At 46.1% G+C, this 22,674-nt stretch overlaps 2 protein-coding genes across 2 annotated transcripts; both read left to right on the top strand.

Moving 5' to 3' along the window:
* Nucleotides 1–117: 117 nt before the first annotated feature.
* Nucleotides 118–14,381, top strand: LOC139042110 (putative NBPF family member NBPF5). Its single transcript, XM_070498093.1, has 6 exons — nucleotides 118–258; nucleotides 4,371–8,883; nucleotides 8,984–9,193; nucleotides 11,159–11,261; nucleotides 12,067–12,281; nucleotides 14,143–14,381. The coding sequence occupies exons 3-6, from the start codon at nucleotides 9,016–9,018 to the stop codon at nucleotides 14,379–14,381; spliced, it is 735 nt and encodes a 244-aa protein (XP_070354194.1). The 5' UTR covers nucleotides 118–258; nucleotides 4,371–8,883; nucleotides 8,984–9,015.
* On the top strand, nucleotides 13,355–22,573 carry LOC123280817 (NBPF family member NBPF6-like). The gene is made up of 4 exons (XM_070497758.1): nucleotides 13,355–14,912; nucleotides 18,270–18,506; nucleotides 18,811–18,985; nucleotides 21,343–22,573. The coding sequence occupies exons 1-4, from the start codon at nucleotides 14,762–14,764 to the stop codon at nucleotides 21,362–21,364; spliced, it is 585 nt and encodes a 194-aa protein (XP_070353859.1). The 5' UTR covers nucleotides 13,355–14,761; the 3' UTR covers nucleotides 21,365–22,573.
* The last annotated feature ends 101 nt before the right edge of the window (nucleotides 22,574–22,674 follow it).

The following is a 22,674-nucleotide window of genomic DNA, read 5'->3' as shown; positions in this document are numbered from 1 at the left end:
ACTGTGTCCTGGCCAGCTGCAGAAATAAAAAGGCAAGTTAATCCGTCCTTTTCTTATTATTTCTTATTTTTCATTTTTTCTTGACGTAACTTTGGTTTTGTCACATTTTATAGATTTCAGGTATACATCATTATAACTTGACTTCTGTATATACTACATCGTGTTCACCACCAAAAGGTTTCCATTCGCTACCATACAAATGGATGGATTTTAAAGTCATTATGCTACATGAAGGAACGCAGACATGAAAGAATACAGGTATGGTTCCATTTGCATAAAGTTGTTAAAGGGCCAAGCCATCTGTAAGGACAGTGGTTGCCTGGAGCTGAGGGTTGAGGGGGTGACGGACTGCAAAGGGACAAAGGAATGCTGTGAGATCATGGAAATGCCCTGCACCTCGATTGGGGCAGTAGTTTCATTAGTGTTTACGGCTGCTGAAATGCCCCGAATTGTGTACTTTAAAGTGGTGCGGTCTATTGTACCTAAGTTGTACCTCAGTGGCATTCATATAGCAGTGTACTGTATTTCTCCACATTAGCACTGAGTATTTAGAAAATGAAATTCAATAAAACACAATAGAGATTAACATTCACACATTCACAGTCATTAAATGCCTAAGAACACATATAGTGAAGATTCCTGAAAAGTGTTTCTGAGAGAAATTAAAGAACACTAGATAAAGAGAAAAATATATATCAATTTCATAGATTGGAAGATTCCATATTGTAAGAATGTCACATCAAGATTGTTCCAGTTAATATTGTAGCAGGCATTGGGAGGGGATTCACCAGCTATTTCTAAAATGTATATGGAAATCAAAGTACCTGTAATAGCCAAGACAGCCTTGAAGAAGAATTAACTGGAGACACACTTTACTAGATTTCAAAAGAATTAGAGGACACACTCTACTAGATTTCAAAACTCACTTTAAAGCCACAGTAATTAACACACTATAGTATCGGTGGAAGTAGACGCCACACAAATGTATCATGTGAAAGAGCAGAGTGTAAGAAATTGACTCCCACATATACAATTATTTGATTTTTTAAAATAAAGTCACCAAGACACTTCACTGGGATAATGAAAGACGTTTTTGGTAAAAAGCTCTAGAATGAATGAGTATTTATTTAGAAATAAATTAATATTCACAACTACCTTCTACCACACACTGAGTTAATTGGAGATGTGAAAGTTAAAATTATAAAGGTTTTGGAGGAAAAATGGACATATTCTCATGAACAAGGAATAAGCAAAGAAATCTTAGACATAACACCAAGACACTCACCGTGGATGAAAATTTGAAGGTCAAACGAAACTGGTTTCTAACGCTCACTCCTCTCCTCCCTAGACTGTGACCTTGGAGTATTTTTTAACCTTTTTGAGCTTTTTTCCTCAAAAGGAAAAGGATAAAACCTGGCTAATAAGACAGTGCATAGGATTAAATACGGTCACTTGAACAATAATAGACACTAAGAACAAATTTGTCTCTGAATCCTCCTTTACCCACTTTAAATGTGTAGACAGAAAGCAATTGGCAGAGAACAGACAAGATGTTCTAAAATAAGTATTTTCCCACCATTTCTAGAAAGAAGTCATGTATAGAGTACAAAGAATTAGAGGGGGGCAAGAGTCTTTTCAACAGCCATCCCCAAACCCGGAAGCAAGGCTAGTTTCTCTCTAAGACCAGAGATGGAAGTCTAGACCCTATCCAACCCCCACAGTCTTCTCTGTCTGGAGCGGAATGAGGAAGTCCACTAGGTTCAGAATAACCTGGACCCTTGAGTGTTCCTCAGAAAGACACTCAATCAGTTCTTCAACTCCAAAGATATTGAACAAATTTTGAAACCAGGAGAGGTCAAGGAGAAACTGAAGCACATGATCAGGACTCTCACCTGAGTCAAAGCCAGGATAGTCATAAATACGATTTCCCAGATCTCTGCAATGGCACAGGGATGTTCCTTTGAAGTGACTGGCAGACCTGTGAATATCGGTCAGGAGGGATCCATATCAATTTATAGGACTCAAAATTCAAAAATATCCCTGTACCCTAACCCAGGAAAGTTCTTATTCAAAGCAATGTGGCGAAGAAAGCATAGGTGTAAATCTTTGTAATCTTTGATTAGATAATGATATCTTAGACGTGACAGCTAAAGCAAGAACAGTCAATGAATAAATAGATAAATTGGACTTCATCAAAATTGAAATCTTTTGTGCTTCAAAGGATGCTAATAAGGAAGTGAAAAGACAACGCACAGAATCAGAAAAAAACCGTTGCAAAACAGATATCTGACATGTGTCTAGTATTGACTCTTACAAGTCAATAATAAAAAGACAATCCAATTTATCAATGGGAAAAGGATTTGAATGGACATTTCTCCATAGACGATGTACAAATGGCCAAGAAGCTCATGAAAAGATGTTTATCATGGATCATGAAGAAAACAGAACTGAAATCCACAATGAGATACCACTTCACACCCACTAGTGTGGCTGTAATTAAAAGATGGGCAACCACAAGTGTGGAGGAGGATGTGGAGAAATTGAAATCCTCATGCATTGCTAGTGGAAATGTAAAAAGGCGCAAACGCTTTGGAAAACGGCATGTCAGTTCCTCAAAGTTACATACAGCGTTGACATAGATGTAGCAATTCTACTCCTGGGTACATAGCAAGAGAATTGAAAACCCACGGTCACAAACAAACTTGCACATGAATATTCACAGCAGCATTACTCATAGTAGTAACAGTGGAAACAACCCAAATGCCCTCAGCTGAAGAACGCACAAAATGGAGTATAGTCATAAAATGAAGTCTTATTCAAGGATAGAAAGAATAAAGTACAGATACCTGCCAAAATGTGGATGAACCTTGGCAACATTATGGCAAGTGAAGAAGCCAGACACCAAAGGCAACGTGTTTTATGATTCCATTGAGAATAGATGTCCAGAGTAGGCAAATCCATATGGGGAGAAAGTAGATTAGCAATTGCCAAGGGCTGGAAGAAGGTGAGGAATAGGGAGTGACTGCCAATAGGGACGGGGTTTCTTTTGTGAGGTAAAGAAAATACTCCAGAATGAGATGGTGGTGATGGTGTCACAACCTTGTAAATAGACCAAAAGTCACTGAATTGTACACAAAACGGAGAATTTTATAGCCTGCAAATTACATCATCATCGTAAAGCAATGTGTCTTTGCACATTCCCACGTCCTGTATTTTCATTAGCAACGTGTCCCAAGTTAATAGTCAGTGGCCAGGATAGGATGCTGTTAGCCTGTTGTGAAATATGTCAGATGGAAATATATCGGATGGAAACATTAAAATCAGGAAGTTTTTGGTAGAAATGAGGTATAGGCAGGAAGCATGTACGTGGAAAGACCTGACACAGAGTGAACTGGAAAATGTGGGAGGGGGTTTGGGGTGGAGGGGCACTCTACCTGACACCTGGCTCCAGCACTTAGAGCGAGGGCACTTTGGGCTAGTCTCAGACCCTCTCTGTGTCTTGGTTTCTTCATCCGCAAACCAGGGAAAGGCCACGCTCTCCTCACAGATCGATCGTGAGGATTAGAAGTAGTATGTACGTGAAATGCTCATCCCCAAAACTGTGAGGAAGGTCGATGCTATCAGTAGGTCCTCAACCTGACTGTACATCTGAGCAACTTTAACAATACATTCCAGGCCCCCTCAGCCCACTGAATCAGAGTCACTACAGATGAAGACTCTGGACTTGTATTTGTACTAACTCTCCCAGGTGATGCTTTTTTTCTTTTTTTTAATTTAAATAGGTTTAACTCCCCAAACCCAATAAAACTAAATGCAAGGTTGTTGAAGTTGTTTTTGCATTTGACCATGGAGTCATCTATGAAAATCAAATGTTTCAACTCAGAACTCTGATACACACGAGTTCTAATGAAATAGTGAGGAAAGTGGTAAAATGTCGATACAGGAAGGCTCCAGACATAAGAAGCAACGGTGGGCTAGAGTTGGGGCTGAGAGGAAAGATGGCTTCCTGGGAGAGACAGGAATTCCTTCCACATCGGGCCTCAGCAGCCACAGAGTGGAAGGCACTGGCAGGAGAGCTGGCACCGGAGATGGCAGAGATCTTCATCATAGAGTCCTTGGTGGCCTCAGAGCATAGTTGTCCCCTTGGTTATCTGCAGCTACCAGATGACCAAATGGCAGGTGCACCTTGGTGACCAGAGAAGTTTGTGGAATGCAGATTTCAGTCCCCTTGGGGGATTCCCAGAGCTATTTCAAAGGAATTTGAAGAGAGTTGGGGTTCTTAAGAAATTGGTAAGAGTACAGCCAAGAACATTCATCTTTGTAATATTGTTATAAGTCTTCGGTCAAATCCATTCTTCTTGGTTTTTCAGTGATCTTCTTACCACTTGTTGTGAGCCTATGATGCTGATAGAATTAATATTCCAGGTAAGCTTAACATTTTAACAGGGTATTCCTGTGGGATGTTTTGATCCGAAGAGGTGAATTTTTAATGGCAGAAATTTAGACGCTGCAAGGGTATGCCTCGGCAGAGGACCTCTAATTTCTCGCAACGGGTATTCCATCTCTGCTTGACATATATTTCCTTTTTCTGTTAAATTAATTTTTATTGCAGTAATACTGGTTTATAGCATTATATCAATGTTAGTGTACATCATTATATTTCAACTTCTGTATCGACTCCATCAGATTCACTACCAGAAGTCTAGTTGTCATCAGTCACCCAGCATATGTGCCCCTTTACCCCTTTGCCCTCTCCCCTCCCCCCTTCGCCTCTGGGAAACAGCAATTTATTCTCTGTGTTTATATGTTTATTTGTTGTTGTTGTTTTATCTTCCATGTATGAGTGAAATCCTATGGCATTTGACTTTCTCCGTCAGACTTATTTCGCTTAGCATAATACTCTCAAGTTCCCTCCACGTTGTCAAAAATGGCAAGATTCCCTCTTTTTATGGCTGAGTAGTACTCCATGGTGTGTGTGTGTGTGTGTGTGTCACATCGTCTTTATCCATTCATCTGTTGATGGTCACTTAGGTTGCTTGCAAGTCTCGGCTGTTATGAATAATGCTCCCATGAAAATAGGGGTGCATAAATCTTTTGGAATCAGTGAGTTTGTGTTCTTTGGATAAATACACAGAAGTGGACTACCTGGATTATATGGTAGTTCTGTTTTTTGTTTTCTGAGAGATCTCCATGCTGTTTTCTATAGTGGCTGCCCCAGTTTACATTCCCACCAGTAACATATGAGGGTTCCCTTTTCTCTACATCCTCTCCAACACTTATTTTCTTTTTCGTGATAGCCATTCTGACAAGCATGAGGTGATATCTCATTATGGTTTGGATTTGCGTTTCCCTAGGAATTAGTGATGTAGAACGTCTTCTCAGGTGCCTATTGGCCACCTGAATACCTTGTTTGGAAAACTATCTAAGATCCTCCGCACATGTTTTAATTGGGTTTTTCCTGTTTGTTTTGTTGTTGTTGAGTTGTATAAGTTCTTTCTATACTTTGCATATTAGCCCCTTATCTGATTTATGATTGGCAAATATCTTCTCCCAGTTGGTAATGGTCTTTTCATTGTGTTGATGGTATCCCTTGCCATGCTTAATATCCCAAGAAATAAAAGGGGGACAGTTTTGTCTCGGTGTTTTTAGACACACACATAAGAAAGAACGGTGAGAATTATGCTTCGATATTTTTTGGAAACAGGTCGCTATCAGCAGAAGGGCAGACAGCTATTGGGAGAGGTGGGTGAAAGGTGGTCCCCAACAGTGGTGGCCTTTGGAAGAGACCAGGCAGCCTTGGGTATCAGCACAGCCTAGGCAACTGGAAGGCAGGGGCTCCTAAGATTCCATGACACCCCCACCTTCCAATTCTGTTATTGTAACACCAGACCGTTAACTGGCGCACTGAGTCCTCTCTCCATCACTCCTGTCTGACTCTGAGTTACAGGCGGTGCCTGTGGCTCTGAGCTCTGGCATCTTGAACCTTGTTTGGCAGTTCCGGACCCTCAGCTGTTGTGGAGTGCTGATCAAGTCGTTCTCAACCGTGAGTTAAGAAGTCTTGTTTGACGTAGTCCCATTTGTTTCTTCTTGCTTCTGTTTCCCTTGCCTGAGGAGACATGATAATCCAAAGGATACTGTGAAGACCAACGTCAAAGAGTGCACTGCCTATGTTTTCTTCTAATTTTCTGGTTTCAGGTCTTACATTCCAGTCCTTAATGCATTTTGAGTTAATTTTCTGTGTCGTGTAAGATAATGGTCTACTTTCATTCTTTTGCATGTGGCTGTCCAATTTCCCAGTCACATTTATTGAAGAGACGTTCCTTTCCCCACTGTACGTTCTTGGCTCTTTTGTCAAAGATTAGCTGTCCATAGATGTGAGGGTTTATTTCTGTGCTCTCCATTCAGTTCCATTGATCTTTGTGTCTGTTTTCTTTCCAGTATCATGATTTTTTTTTTTTGAGGAAGTTTAGTCCTCATCTAACATCTGCTACCAATCTTCACCTTTTTGCTGTGGAAGATTGGGCCTGAGCTGACATCCGTGCACATCTTCCTCTATTTTCTTTTCTGTAGGACCGGTGCCACAGCATGACTTGTTAAGCAGTGAGTAGGTCCACACCCTATATGCGAACTGGCGAACCCTGGGCCGCTGAAGTGGCACATGTGAGCTCAAAGCACTCTGCCTGCCAACGGGCTGGCCCCATAATGTTTTGGTTAATAGAGCTTGTAGTATATTTTGAAATCAGGGAGTACCATACCTCCAGCTTTGTTTCTTTTGTCTCAGGACTGCTTTGGATGCAGGTGCTTATTATAATGATTGACCTGGGGGTAGGAAACATGAAGCTGTATAACTTTTATGCAAAAGACAAAAGCAGGACAGAGCAGAACAACAAGGATACTTTCAATCAAGTCGCTAAAGCAGGGGAGAAACTGTTGGAGGACTCTAGAATGGAAGGGGACCTGGCCCATCTGACTGCATTTTAACTTCATCCATTTTATAGCACAGACATGAAGCCTTAGGGACATACGCCTCAGGTACCCAGCACTCCACCTTGACAACAGTGAGAGCCATAATTTCAAATTCTAGCGTGCTTTGAGTAGAAGTGAAATTTACTCTTTCTGCTCATCGATGAGACCAATCTTCTCTGAGTCTCTCACTTTACAAAGTAAGTCCTGTCATTATTCATTCAAACTTCAACAGTGAGCTTTGAAGTCAGAAAATCTTATAAATATTCTAGCCACCTAACAAAACACCAGAAAGTTGGCAAGTCCATTCCAGTTCAGGACAGTTGGGCCCACTAGACCACAGACTTTGAAACATAAAGAAAAGAATGTCACATCCAACTGACACCAAAAGAGAGATTTCTTTAAAGCTTTTCATGGCTCTGACACACCAATACCATTCCACAGTGTCGTTGGAGGATGGCGTGGCGTTGGGAGGAGATGAGCTTCCAAAGTGGTTGATGCGGTCCTCTGTCCTTTACCTTGACATGAAAGCTCGGTGGTACATGGCCAGACCCATCGCGCCCTCAACTCGGGCTAGTGCAGCAGCTAAACTGAAGAGACCAATGCCACAGGGGGTCTCCCAGGTCTCCTCTTCACAAGACCCGGGTGGGAAGAGATGACAAGAAAGTGAGCAGGGCATTCAAGGCACCACTTTCCCCTGCCTGCCTGTGCCTCTCTTGTCAACCTCAGCTTCTCTGTCACTGAACCCCATCACACACATACACTGTGGGTCATCCGCCATCCCTGAACCATGACTTTGAAATTCCACATTCTGGTAGAGGAATATAACCGCAGGTCAGTAGCATGACGACAGCTCGAAGGGATCTGTCCAGCAACGATCCATCAACACTGCTCCGCATCCCTGATCTGTTCCAAACGTGAGTGAACTGAATGACGACAAGAAATAGCATCAGGTTGACAAGTGTTTGCAAAAGAAAGGGCCACTACGTGTATTCAGGATATACTCATAAACCACTGTAATCATTTTCAGAGCTGGAAAAGAGCTCTTGTGGGACTAGAAGGCATAATATGTGGATATCCGGAAGCAACAAGTAGGAAAGATAGTGTTTACAGACATTTAAAAAGTAACAACCACAAAAGCGGCCCACACATAGAGAAAGATTTTAGGAGGTAGAGCTGTCACACTGACTTAAGTTTGAAGATAAGCCAACATGCTGCCCTAGTGAGGGGCAAGAAGTCGACACAACACAGGGATGCAGCAAGAGGAGTATTGTGAGTCAGGACAGAGAATAACTTTTTAACGAAGTATTCATTCACTTAGTATTACACTCTGCTTTTGTCCCTTTTAATGGATGTAGAAAAAACTGGAGAAAGCCCAGCGAATAGCAGCATGAGAGTCTAAAAGTTTGCCATCTTTCACGTATGGGAAAACCTTCAGATCGGTTTACATTTAGAGAGAAAGTGGGGTGACTTCGTGACGGTGCTTCAGAAGACAAACTTTGTTGGGACACTGGTTTCTCTTTCTGTTTTGAGATGCACACAGGAATGGGCACTGAGAACTATGCTTAGATATTTTCTGGAAAGAGACAGGTCGGTAGTGTCACCACGAGAGTAGACAGCTGCTTTTGGGTGATGCCCATCAGCAGTGGCCTTCAGAAAAGGCCGGGCAGCCTGGGGTAGCAGCAGGGCCTGGGCAACTGGAAGGCAGGGGCTCCTAAGATTCCATGACACCTCCACCTTCCAATTCTGTTATTGCAACACCAGACCATTAACCGGCGCGCTGGGGCCTCTCTCCATCACTCCTGTCTGACTCTGAGCTGCAGGCGGTGCCTGTGGCTCTGAGCTCTGTCATCTTGAACCTTGTTTCGGCAGTTCCGGACCCTCAGCTGTTGTAGAGTGTTGATCTAGTTGTCCCCAACGGTAAGTTAAGGATTCCTGTGTAAACACCCCTCTGGCCTGATGAAACCTTTTTGTCTTTGCCTGTTTTTCACTCATTATATGTTTGGGTTTCTCTGCCCAGTCTCTGGCTCTACCTCTTCTGCCAACATCACCATGGCCGTGTGTCCTCACGCTTTGTCTGATCCGAGGGCAGAGGTGACCCTCCAGGAGTCCAACCAGGAATTGCGTTCACAGCTGGCACAAAGCAAGCAGGACTTCCAAGCCCTCATGGAGGAATTCCTTGTATCCGAAGCTGCTGCCTACTCCCTGGCCACCGAGCTGCAGAAGCACAGTAAGTCTCCCAGGGCCGTGCTCCCCAGATGGGTGAGTGATCCCTGTCTGCCCTCTAAGACACTAAAATTTCTCCAGACTTTATCCTCTGGTCCCTTTGTCAAAATAACTTTCATTCTGACCACAATCCAGGAAAGTCAGAGGTAGGTATTTTGCCCTCATTTTGCTGGGGATGGAGAAACTGATGCACAAAGAGTTTAGCAACTTTTTCAGATTTGCAGTGTGGTATAGGGCGGCTTTAGAATTCGAGTCCCAGACATCGATTGCTGGTGCAGCCACACAATTGCGTCTTCCTCTCAGGAAAGGGCTGCACTGTTTCTCTCAGCATCCTCTCTGTCCTTTACCACATCCTGCATCGTCGTCTGGGACAAGTGAACTCCCTCAGTTCAAGCTTCTCTGAGGTCCCATGGGCAAAGCACTGTGCTACTTACAGTGGGAAAACAGATGATAGTAGCTGCTTTATAGGAGCTTAAAGATGAATATGCTCCTCACCGAAACTGTGCTATCCAGGAGTGACACCATCAAGACAGGGAATGCCCTGGTGAGAGGGAAGCCCTCTCTTCCAGGGCACGGGCTCTTCTTCCTGAGTCTGAGGAAGACGTTTGACACCCTGTGGTAAGGTTGGGGCTGTTTCTATGGAAACCAGAGAATCTGTCCCACCACCTGTGTCTCCCGCTCAGCGGGTGAACCCTCAGGGATGCAGGGCAACCAACAGGTCCAGGTGACCTTGAGAGTCTGGGCTATGAGACCTGTGGCCAAATTGAGGCCACAAAGTGAGGTAGGTGGGGGAGACCACTAGCCCCAGGAAAACTCAAGCCAGTGTGTGAGGCAGGCCCCTCCCTGCCCCAGTCAGCCTCAAAACTGGAAGCTCGATTGCCTGCTCAGTGAGACTGGGCTGTAGTGACGACAAGAACCGTGACAACCAGGGCATGTGCACAGCAGAGTGTTTAGAAGGATCTTGACAACTCGGAGCCTGAATTGGGGTCATTTCCTACAATTGCTTTTCAATAAGCCATTGAGGGGGGAGTAACTAAAATGACTGACACAGAGAAAATCAAAGCCTGCCATTTAAAAAGTGAAGAGATGAGCTTTCAGGAAAGGACAAACGAAGTTTTATTTACATCCTGCCTTAGAATCACAGCGTAACTGTAGGAAACACATTTTGAAGCTGATGAAGAAGAAAGATATCACTTGAGACCTGGGTGTCAATGTAACACGGTGCAGTGGTGAAGAGCATGGACTCTGGGCCAGTCTTTCTGGGCTCCAATCCAAGCTGTGTGTCTTTCTGTGCCTCAGTTTCCTCCTCTGTTAATACGGTGCTGTCATGGTACCTACTTGTTTGAGTTGTTGCAATGCATCACATGGATGATTTCTGTAAGTCCCTGTCACAGGGTCAACACTATTTGTTAGTTCTTCCTTCTATTGCTTTTAATTTAACACAAACTTTCTTAGTATCTGTGCACGTTTCCTTCAGAAATTTATGGGCAAATGCATAATATTTTACAGGGTTGAATCCATATAAATGTCTTTATCTTGGATGTACTCGACCTTGAAATTCTGAGCTCAAGGGAACCAACAGTCAGTAGAGTCCACCGGGCCTTCCCAAGCACACAGGCAATCGCTACTGCACGCGCCTGCTTGGTGTTTCACTTAAGAGGCTGCGAGGCTTGGTAACGTGACTAAGGCCCACGACTCAGGGTCAGTCTCAGGGGATGGGAATTCTGCCTTCGTCAAATAGAAGTTAATGTATCTAGTTACTTTCTGTGCCTTGGAGCTTCTCTTTCCTCAGCTCTAAAATGGGGAGTAACCCAATGCTGTGTAGTAGTTTGGAGGCCGAGGAATAAGATGCGGAAATCCCAGTGTGGAGCCTGGTACTGGGCATGGACCCTGCTTCCTCCCTTGAAGGCAGTGACCACAGCAGCATGGCCAGCTTTCCACTGAGGCAGGGCTCTCTGTCCTTTTTCAGAGTGTGGAGAGTGCAAAGACATCATTGAATCCGTGCTTGGGGACAAGCTGCCTTTTGAGGAGGGGAAGCTGGCAGAGAAGTCAGCGCTAGCCGAGAAGCTCAGGTAAGGAGGGCTGTGTGGGGGTAGGCTGGTGGGTAGCTGTGGGAAAAGCTGAAGTGGGGCAGGGAGCAACTTTGGGCCAAGAGAAGGCAGAAATGTACATGGCAGGCACTTGTGTTCAAATGTTTATAAAGCAACTAGGGAAAAGTAATTGGAAAATTATGGACTCCAGTTATTCAGAGGCTCACTTACTCTTTTTTTTTCAAAACTATAAATTTTTGAACTGAAATTCACCAAACACGAATTTGCACAAATTGAGGTGAACAATTCGGTGGCATTTAGTACGTTGACAGTGTTGTGCCATCACCCGCTCATTTCCCTTTAATCACAATCACCGCCTGTCTCACGAGGGCTTGTTGTGTTTTCTTTCTAAAGAATTCTGTCTCCTTGACCCTGTCATTCTCGTGTTCTTTCCAGCTAACCCAGCTGTGCTCGTGCACATTTCTGTGTCTGGCTTTGTGTCCATTCACTGCAGAATGCACCATGTGTATTTCAACATAGAAGCGGGCATGGCTGAAGGGGTTAACTGAAGAGACACGTTTTTAAAACAGGTTTAGGAAGACACCTGGTTTTGTTGACAGCAGAAACAATGACTAGGATGTCCAGGCATCTGACAGGAGCTCTCTCTGATACAGAGGAAAGCTGTGATTTACCTTCCTCTTTCTCTTTGCCACAGGCAAGTCGCCACACATCGGCCAGAATTCTCTGAGGACTCCTTGGGGGCAGTTCTCACAGAAATCTTGAAAATCTTTAGAATCTGTCACTCATCCCTTTGGACTCTCAAGTTTTCTCTTCTGTCCCACCTTAGGGAATCCAATCTCCTAATTCAAGAGCAGGAGCAGCAACTGGCCTATCTGCGGCACAAGTTACAGGAAGGGCGAGAAGTGTGGGCCCTGCTGAGTCAGCACCTCAATGACCTGCTGACACACGACGGCTCTGACGACCACCAAGGGCAGGCCTTCCGCCAGCAGCTGGCTGAGGGATATAGGCTGGCCAAGCACCTTGCCCACATACTCGGCCCAGGTAAGGTGGCCACAGGCCCTCACTGCACTGAACTTCTCCAAGGTGCCTGGCTCACAAGACCCTCCACACCTCCCCTCATAATGTTTTGACAAGCTGTCCCAGTTTGCGTGTTGCACTTGGGACCGTGGTAGGACCAGGACTGGCTAGGTGGGCGCAGAGAGCAGATATGCCCAGGGTGGAGGTCATAGTGGTGCAAGTGTCGGCTTCCTTCCTGATGGACTGTGACCTTTAGGGCAGGAGGCCACACCTACCTACTGTCAGAGGACACAAAAGAGGACGTGACAGGAGGCAGCTTGTTTGAGTGAAAAGAGCCTTGGACTAAGGGTGGCCCTTCCCAGGCTCCAGCCTGAGAGCTGACGGTACTAACACTGGGTGAGAGATTGATTTTTACTTCATCCGTATCAATCTCCTCAGCAGTAAAATGGATCCAATAATCTGTTCACGGTAACTGTAGTCATCAAACGTAGGAATGTCTGTGAATGCACTTCAGAACAAAGCAAGCCCCTCGCTCTGTGGGGTTGGGCAAGGTACTGGATGTGGTAGAACTTGGTGGTAGAGAGTTTAGACTGGAGACCTTTCCGTAGAGAGAATTTCCCTCCACAACACACAGAAGCCAACTTGGAGGGCCCTTAAAGTCCCCAGATGAGGGATGTTGGCTTGGGTTCTTTCTTGTCTCCTTAGAGAAAGGACGAGGTTCTCTGTGAGAGCTGGGAAGGGATATAGGGCCTGTGCCTTTGGCAGGATTTGTGGCAGAATGGAGCACGCAGTCGCAGAATTCAAGATGGAAGCTGGACAAGTACCCAGTGATATGAGGAACAAAAGACAGCTTAAACTTTTGCCCAATTTCAGGCAGAGTCTGCAATGATGGTGATCCAGCGGATCACAGACACACCGCCTGATAAATCAGAAATCCATGCTGGGGCAATGCTTTCAAGACAATGCGCTAGGACTTCAAGACCATACGGACTCCTGCATAGATATTTATGTCTCTATGGCTGTTGAGGTCACTGCGTTTATAGAGGTTAAAGTGGGAAAGAGCTAACTGGACATTTCTGAATTTATTTGCAGGGAATAACGAAGACAAGGAAGATGAAAAGACACAAGGCACACTCACTCACAGGTGACAATGAATAATCTGGTGCCGGTAATGGGTGGGGAAAATGTGGAGACGGTCTCAGAAAGAACAGTAAGTGAGGGGAACAAAGTCACAAGTGCCAGAGGCAAGAGAAGGAAACGTGGAGGTTGTAATGATTTAATTCACTCAACCAACAAGGAAAAGGCTCTGTTAACTTCAATGTCACTCGTCTCTATGGACCTGTAAGTCTGACACACGAGAACGCAACACCCTTAGGAAATCATGCACATAGAGAAAAGGTCTATTCTCTCCTGCAACAAAAATCAGGGTGAGACGCATATCTAACTGCTACACATTAATGATGGTCTCTGGAAGGAAGTAAACTAGCAGTGCAAAAACTAAAGGGATGATTAACCGCATTAAACAACAAAAATGCAGTGAGATGAGAAAAATGTACCTGTTCTGTAAACAGTCGAGAAAGAAGCATAGAATGGAGACCATCAAGGGGATTATACAATGAAACAAGAAGGGACTTCATTTGAAGGGGAAATGTGATGATCTCAGATATAGGGACATCAGGAAGTGCTCGCTATCCCCGTTTCCCCATGCAGACAACCACCAAGTGTCCCTTTCCCAGAGTGCTCTGTGTTTCTCACCGTGGTCCTCAGATGGGCCAATTCCGTGATCTCGCTCCAGTGTGGTCACGTGCAGTCAGAGGCCGGAGGTGTGCTCATCTGTCAGCGGATGGCGTGCACTCTCCCGTTCTCTCTTTGTTCTGTCACCCAGCGGAGGACGCATGTCTGCCTCTGCCCGGTTGCCGTTCCCACGGTGGCGGCTATTTCCCGGCCAAGACGGTCATTCGTGACCAAAGTCCGCATCATGCCCCAATTGGCACTAAAATACATCCGAAAGCCCAGCTTTCTCTGCGTTTACCCTCATGCCAGAGTCAGTTTACCCTTGGCTGCTTCGCTTATGCCCTGCCCACTTTATCCAATACTATTCACGCCACCCTTCTTCTTTTCTGAGTTTACGTTTTTCATGTCTGTCGTCTCCTGGTATACTCAATCCTCTTTCTCATCACATTTTTTCCCTCTTTCTCCTAATCTTTTCTTTTCCTCCATCCTCTAAGCTATCTCTGCTGGGTCCTTGTTGCACTTGTCTTTCCCTCTTTCTCTTTTTCTCTCTAATGATCTCCCTCTCTCTCCTGTTCACTTGCCAACCACACTCTCTTCCTAGACAGGGCAAGTTTCCTTTTTCTCTCTTCATGGGTGCCTTAATTCTGTTTTAGGTGATCCCACTCTCATCCTTCCCATCCAAACCGTCCCTTGGTTTTTGTCTTTCCTAATGCCTTTTTTTTATCTTCACTCATCTGTACCCCAACACCCTCAGCAGCAATCTGCTCTATATGAAAGATAATGGATTCCCCAAGGACGCCGTGAATAAATATTTTGTTTTTTGTTCCATTGAACATGACGTGTCCTCCTCCTACAGACCTTACAGTGATTCTTCATTGTCATTTGACAGACACGAAATCTTCCAAACCCTGGATGCAGAGGGTGAGTACTCCCACTGTAAATGGCACAAATTCCTTGTGGTTTTCTGGTAATGTCTATGTTCTTTGAATCCAGCACCCTGCATTGGCTGAGAGGTGCATCCCTGCCAATGGGTTCTGTAGACTCCTTCTAGTTTGAGTTGTGCTCCTGAAGTTAATTTTAAGAAGCATCCTGTGGTCGGATAGTTTTCTTCTTCTAGTCTCAACTCCTGTCACCTGGCATTTCTCACAACTGCAGACTGTTCCTATCAAGTCAGGTTCAAGAGGGGAAATAGAGGGATAATGGAAAAGTCTAAGCCATCATTTTGTTACCTGGAGGAATTTGTGAAAAACATCTCTTTTTCATCCTAAGAATTCTCATACTCATGGAATGATGTTGCTACTTGTATTTCCTGAGTAGTTTTGTACAAACTCTCTGGCTTTCCACACAGGTTTGCAGTCTGCTCAATATTTGCAACATGTATTACATGGTTCCCAAGCTCAAAGTTTTTCCCCTGGGGTGCCAACCCGCTTGTGAAGCATTTGGATACGAGATCCTGAACACCAAATCCTGCCTGTTTCTGTGTTTTCAATGAAGCCAAAGCTCTCATTCTGATTTTTCATCCTCCACCAATGGCCATGGGTTTCGTCCTTTGTGCAACACCATTGATTTATTCCGTGTGGAGGTTGTAGTTTCAATCACGTGTCTAGTCTCGGCGGTATCATCTCATGTAAACTATCAACAGCCTGTGTACCTGATGGGGGTATTGGCCTAATTTATGAGCAAAGCACACAAGCTTCCCTATCCATTATCTCCAGAAAAGTCCTCCCTGGTGAGCAAGATCCCACTGGGGCCGCCATTTCCTCAAGCGGGGAGATTCAAACACAGTTTTCATCTCCTCTCCCGGAGGCGATCTTCCGGACTTCTCTTCTGGGCGAGGCGGTTGGATTGTTAGGAGCCTTTACTCATGAAATCATCTTGTAGGAAGAGCCAGAAACTCTGTGGTGTTCCTGACTGTCTCTGACTATTTTATAGTGAAATCGACCATGAACAATTGGTCCTTCAACCTTTTCGGGTCAGTAAGTGCCTTTTCACACTGGACCATCCTCTTTCCTGTTTCCCGTTCTTCCCGAGGTGCAGAGAATCGAAGGCTTTCTGAGGATCACAACAATTCATGACTGAAAATGTCACACAGGCCTTTTGTGTCTGTTGTGTGCCACGCCCCTCAGCAAGTGAGCTCCGTGGACACTATAACCCATTCGGTCCTCACAGAGCCACTCTCAATAGGTGAGGTATCTCATGTTGGAGCCGAGGGCACTGAGGCTCAGCGAGGTCACTTTGCTAGCCCCAGACCCCCAGTCAGTGCACAGTGTGACTGTGGCCCCCGTTTGGCCTGACTCCCCTGCTCAGGCTCTGTCTCCTGCTCTCAGCAGTCGGAACATCAGGGACTAAGCGGGGATGGTGCTCACCCTCTTCCTTGTGCTTTGTTCCAAACTATGTCAAACAATTTTAAACGTAAACAGAAAAGTTGGGAGACTCATCCAAAGAACTCCTGTTTCCACTCATGCCGATCTGCCAGCTCCTACCCTCTCAGAGCACTCCGTCCTGTGAGCAGAGCCAGCGGCTCACCCAGGCCCTCCCAGGGGAGCTGCAGCTCCATGAGGAGCTCTCTCCATGGAAAATCAGCCAGGGCTGAGAGATCTGTCTCACCAGCCCCTGCCCTCGGGGCTTTTCTGCTCTCACTTAGAGTTGTCCTGCCGCCGTTGTAAAGCTGCACATCTGTGTCTCGGTTACCCTGACAGCCAGGTCTCGGTCCCCATGAGGAGGATGAGAAATGCTCAGACACACGTCAGAAGTGAGATGTGTGTGATGGGGCACGGCCTTGCCAGGCCATCGTTCAAAATGCAGCAGGAAAGGACAAATTGCCCCATGCAGATGGGCTGAGATAAGTGAAGAGATCACCTGAATTCTACACAGACCCGTCCTGTGTTGAGGTTCGCTGATGACAACATGTAAACACTGTGTATGGCAGCAGAGGGGCTACAGGCAGTACAGGGTACAGCCCGAGAGAAGTCCTTGTGGACAAAGACCTGGACGCCAGAAGAGGCATGTGGTGCAGGGCTGGGGTGGGGGCTGGAGGGCAGGCTGATTCCAGAGGATTTATCTAAGGGAGGTGTGGGAAGCGATGCTGTAGAAGAAAGAGGGGCCAGAAGACAGAAGGAGGGAGTGCAAAGGAGGTGCAGAGTTGAGGGTGTGTAGCAGAGAGGGGAGAGGAAGTTCCCCCAGCAGAGCAGGCACAGGATGGGGCAGGATCTGGGGTAAGAAGGCGGGTGAGACATTTGCTGGTGAGAGAGGATGGAACCAGGGAACGCACCTTGAGGGAGGCTGGATGGAGCACGGACAGGAGTCAGGAGAGTCTGTGATCTGGAAGACAAAATGGCAACAGACACACAGAGACATTTCTATGGAACAGTGAACCCTTGGTGAGAATGAGGATGGCTAGAGGGCAGGAGAGAGGGGAGCCCACGCAGTGCAGAGCAGGCCCTGCGGGCCAGGAGCCCGCCTGAGTCTGACCTGGACTGGCCTGAGGCTATTGGAAGTCTTTGTTAGCCCCCTTTCTGAGAGTATGTGTTCATTGCACAGTCAAAATATACACGTTTATTAGGGAGAACTGCCCAGCCCCCACCGAGGGGTGTGGGACACAGGACTGAGCGCTCTCTTACCTCCCTGAAGAACCACAAAGTCTGACTCTGTGGCACTTCTCTGTCCCTAAGTTTCCAATCGGGGACTCAGACCTCCACTACATGTCCTGTAGCTGCCGGTGCCCTGCGTGGCTATAGATATTTACATGTGTGGGTGGGTGGAGGGCAGTCAAAAATTACAGACAAAGCTGCTCAAAAGGCCGCAGAACTTTACAAAACTTCGGATAACTCGGTCCCTGTTCTACGTTTTCCCAAATGTGTCTTCTACCGGACCTGAAGACTTGTGGCCGTACTTCTCTCCCTGTTCTTTTATACTGTGGGTACACATCAGCATCGCTTTCTCCCCCATGTCCTAAGGCCTCTCTAGAACCTTCTCTCTAAGCCATAGGACTAAGTTAATGAGAACAGATTCACAGGCATGACTTCATCCTCCATCCAAAGTCCTCTGGACTCAGTGGGTTTCTCACTTCTGGGACACTGCATCCTGTCACCTGCCATCTCAGCATCCCCAGGGACACACGTGAAGCTGACAGCTCCTTCATGCACATGAGGTCTGCCTTTTCTCTTTGGGTCGCTGGGTGGTCTCACTGACAGGCATGGACATTAGAAATGGGTGGGCTCCCAGGGCTGAGGAAAGGAAAGCTGGGATTGGTCCCACTGAGCCCTCTTCTCCTTTCAGCTCCCACCCTGGAGGCCGGTCACCGAGGGCCTTTGAGGACAAACTGGAGTTTCCAAAGGCCAGAGCTGCAAGCTTCACAGACACAGCTGCAGCCAGGCACCCAGGTGACCAGTTATCTGCTGCTGCAGCTGGACCAGTTGGACTGTGGTGACGGCAAAGCCAGGCTTGGCCTTTGCTCCACCACCTGGAGCTTTAGAGCCCACGGTCCCTTCAGAAATCAGTGGCCGCTCTTCCAAGGTGAGAGAGAAAAGGGGAATACGAAGCTCTGGTCCATTGTTAGTCGTCAGAGGGTGGGAGCGGGGAGGTGATGGGCCTCTCCCACACCTCCTGGCAATCTCATCACTACTGGGTAGTGTGAGTAAGATCAAAGAAAGAGAAAATATGAAAGTGTCGCCATTGGCCTCACCTCACCCATGGACTTTCAGTGGCCTTTCTTGTTCTGGCCACTCTGCTTATTTGATGTCCCTCCTGGGTGGAGGATTAAGTCCCAGTACGATCAGGAATAACAATGGATCCTGTTGGCTGTGGTTTTATTTTTCAGGACTGGGTTTCGATGCTTCCCTCAGAGGAAAGAAACCTCCCAAGCTGGAGGGTGATGCTCCTGAGGGCTCAGCTGCCTTAAGTGCCCAGAAACAGAAGATTATCAAAAGAAAACTGCTCTTCAACAAGTGGAGGATAACATGCAATTTCCCCAGCCTTCAGCTGAGGGTACTGAGGTAATCACATCGGTGGCTCTTAGATGCACTTATGCCTCATGGCTCTCTAGCTAAGATTCTAGCTCAATCTCCCGCTGTCTCTTCTCTTCCTCATTTGTTCACTCCAACAGCTGATGCGACCTCTGTCTGGCCTTCCCTCTGTTTTCCATGGGGGCTGCCACCCTGCCAGGCCCTGCCAGCTCCATCTCGTTTGCTCTCTGAACTCTGCTGTGTTCCTGCCGCTGCTGTCCTGATATTCCCTCTCTGCTTTCATCTTAGCCACGGGCAAGCCTGAGCCCATGGTCCTCCTCATCACAAGAGCATCATTGATGCCGCTGAACACAAGGCACTTTGCCTGAAATCACACACTTTCTTCATTTCTTTGCCTTCCCTTCCCAGCTTCCCCAACTCCACTGCCTCTTTCTTCTCAATGAATCACTCACACATGGATCTTCCTCCTGAGTCATTTTGGGAATCTGACCTAGGACAACCCTTAACCGTGGACCTCTCCATGTGAAGAAGAAGAAGAAGTGTTAAAACTGAGGACAAAGAGCCCAGATGACAAAAACCAAATGAGAACCTGGGTCACAGGTGGGAGTGCTGGACTGGCCTGGAGCCAGCTTTCTCCTCGGCCCACATGTGCAGGCCTGTGCTAATGTGCATGGGGCTTCCAGGGACTCAGCATCCTCACCTCAGGGCCTCATTGGAGCTGGCATTAACGCTGCCCTGTAATAAGCACCTGGTGAAAATTTAATTAAGATCCGTGCCTTGACCTCCCACCTGGCGATTCTCATTTAAATTGTCAGGAGTGGGGTTTGGGCTTCAGTAGATTTCAAAAGCTCCCCAGGGATTCTAACATGCAGCTAGACGTGACAAGGACCATTCCTCTACGATGATCTCAGGTTCAGGATAGAAATGCCCAGAATGTGTGGCTGCTTCATTAAAAAGCCTGAATATCCATCAGCCATTGAGGGGATTTGTATGCCTCTCTCAACAGCACTCTTTGTACAACGTGGAAAAAAGTGAGAAGATAAAAGAGGTAGATGAATGGATTAGACTTCCGACCGCCCTTCTTTGAGGAGAGTTTCTCCAACTTTTCTGAAGACAAGATAAAACAGGAAACGAGCATTTCATTGAAACCCAGTGCACAGAAAACAATACCTCCCTTATTACGCACAATAAAATTTAGTATTTTCTTTAATATTTTTCATATAAAACTAGAAGTTCCTATTCCATCCAATTGATTTCAAGTCCCATGCGTTCAGCACTCCAGTTTGAGAATTTTAGTATTGATCAATTTTTGTCGTTAAGTAAAAGCCCCAAAGAGAATCTTTATGCTCATTCCCTTAAAGAGAACGTAATAGTAAGTAACAGCTGAAAGTCAGGAAAAGATTGCATGTTTATGCTTCTTATGCCATTCTCTCCACTGGCATAAAAGACTAAAGGAGAATCTTGCCCTATGCAGTGCTTTGTGGGGAATAAAGGGGTGGGGTGGGAGAGAACATAGTCAAACCAGGTGCCTCATGCTTCCCCTTCGGAGTTTTTGGTCTAGATGTTGAGAATACTCCTAGAAATGCCCTAAGGTGCATCCTGTGTGGAATCAACGCTAAAGAATGAAGGAAAATGCATGAGGCCATGGTTACCGTCCCTGCTCTCTTTTTGTTAATTCCATTTTGAGTTTCTCCTTTTTTGGTTCTTTCCTCAGTCTCTTTGGAGAAGAATTTCTCTGTAAAACCTTTTTTCCCGTTGAGCCAAAGTGATGCAACAGTGTCTGTGGTCTGTGGACACCTCCAGATCGGAGCCCTTGCTCTCACCTTCCACAAATTATGGAAAGGGCCTGAGGCCTGGGTTCCAGTTCAAGCGTTGTGCCCCTCCTCCTCAGAGCACTGGGACGTGGAGTTAAAGAGGGTGTGCTTCTCTGCCCAGGGTCCTCTCGTTCCGACAGCAGTCTGTTTCTGAATGTGGGGGGTGGATGCTAAGCACATCCCTCCCTGGGAGGTGTGGGAAAGCCATCACTTTGCTCCAGACTGAGGGGCTTCAGGAGTGAAGTGGCTGCTGAGGAAAGGCTGGTAGGGCTCTGGCTAAGGCTCTGCAGCCGCTCTGAGCTGGGATGTCACCAGGCTCCTGGTGGGGTGAGGACAGGGTGTCCCTCGATGCTGCACCACAGCCTGGATGGAAGTGCAGGGAGGTGTTTCTTCTACCTTGTGGCTCTCACTTTCCCCTTCAGCGGCCTGTGCTCCTCCTTCAGCTCCTCCCCTCAACAGGAGCTCAGCGTCCTGCTGGCCTCTGTCGCCACATAGCCATCCCTCCAGGCTCAGCTATCATTGGGACCTGCAAAGACTCACATTTCATTTTTATTTTCTCTTTCTGTCTCTCAGATACCAAGATCTCTGGAACTAAGGAAAGATATTACTGATTTGAAAGAAACCGCATCACAAAAAGTACCATTTTCACTCGATGAAAAAAATCTGAAACAGCAAATCAATTTAAAACCCAAACAGAACAGTGAAGGGATCCTATGCTGAAGATCAACATCACAACCACAAAGCACTCTCCAAGGTTTTTACTGCAAAGCCTGCTTTGATGGGAAAAAGGCCAGCCCTTCGGCCTCCAACTGCGCTAAGTCACTGAGGAGACCACCGCCTAGACCCACACACGGTTATGAGAGACCTTAACCCTTGCTGCTCTCAGTTCCCATCCTGCACATCAGCAGAATCAGGAGCAACTGGCAAAAGACAACGTGACAGACCGGGCGTTCTGTGCCACCAGCTGGGCTGTGCGAGGAACAGACAGCACTAACTATGCAGTGCTATGGTGACAACGTTTAGCCTGAATTCAGTCATGAGGTAGTCCTGAGACAAGTGCAGAATCTAGACCACTGCAGAAGACAACTGGCCTCACCTCTACAAACAAGGCAACGTCACCACAAGTAAGATAACAAAAAGGAGAAGAGACTTTTGGGCTGCTAAACGACTAAAAAGATTTCTTTAGTCCTTTGGATCCAAAAACCTCTCCTCACCTTTTGTTGTTTTTGGTGGTGGTGACATTGCCTTGTTTGTGGAGGTCAGGACAGTTGTCTGGTTCAATGGTCTACATTGTGTACTGGTCTGACCACTTCCTCATGACTAAGCTCAGGCCGACCCTCTTGCCAAGAGCCCTACGTAGTTAGTGCTGGGTGCTTCCTAGTGGAGCCCACCTGGAGACTAAGAATGTCCAGTGTGTCCATCACTGTGACTGCCGTACTAGCATGGGTCACGTTGTTATGGAGGGGCCTACGAGATCTGTTCATTGTAAGGGCACATTTTTTCCTTTCTATAATGAGTAAGTAATTTGGTGAGTGGTACTTTGAGAGTGTGTGAACATCCTCTTTTCTAAAGATCTTTCTCTAAATATTTTACCATCCTTAATGATCCCTGATGTATGTCGATTAGCATATTTGCATTTATACATTGGAAATTTTCTAATCCGTTCATACCTATAGCCTTGTATTTGTTGGCATTGTGCCATGAAAAAGAACATTCCTTCCCCTTGTATGCTATTAAAATTTTTGTTTTGACTGTCACTGTGGACTCATGAATTTTTTAAATTCAGTGTTATAATCAGCATCATCGTGACTGACTGGGTGGATATAAACATAAATTAAGATAAACATTCTTCTCTCTCTTCTTCATAGTTACGTCCTACAGTCTCCCATACGTTTTAGGCTGTAT

The sequence above is a fragment of the Equus asinus genome, chromosome 25 (genome assembly GCF_041296235.1).
Source record: "Equus asinus isolate D_3611 breed Donkey chromosome 25, EquAss-T2T_v2, whole genome shotgun sequence".
Lineage (NCBI taxonomy): Eukaryota > Metazoa > Chordata > Mammalia > Perissodactyla > Equidae > Equus > Equus asinus.
The sequence above is the reverse complement of the archived record's forward strand: the minus strand, read 5'-3'. Positions and strand labels throughout refer to the sequence as shown.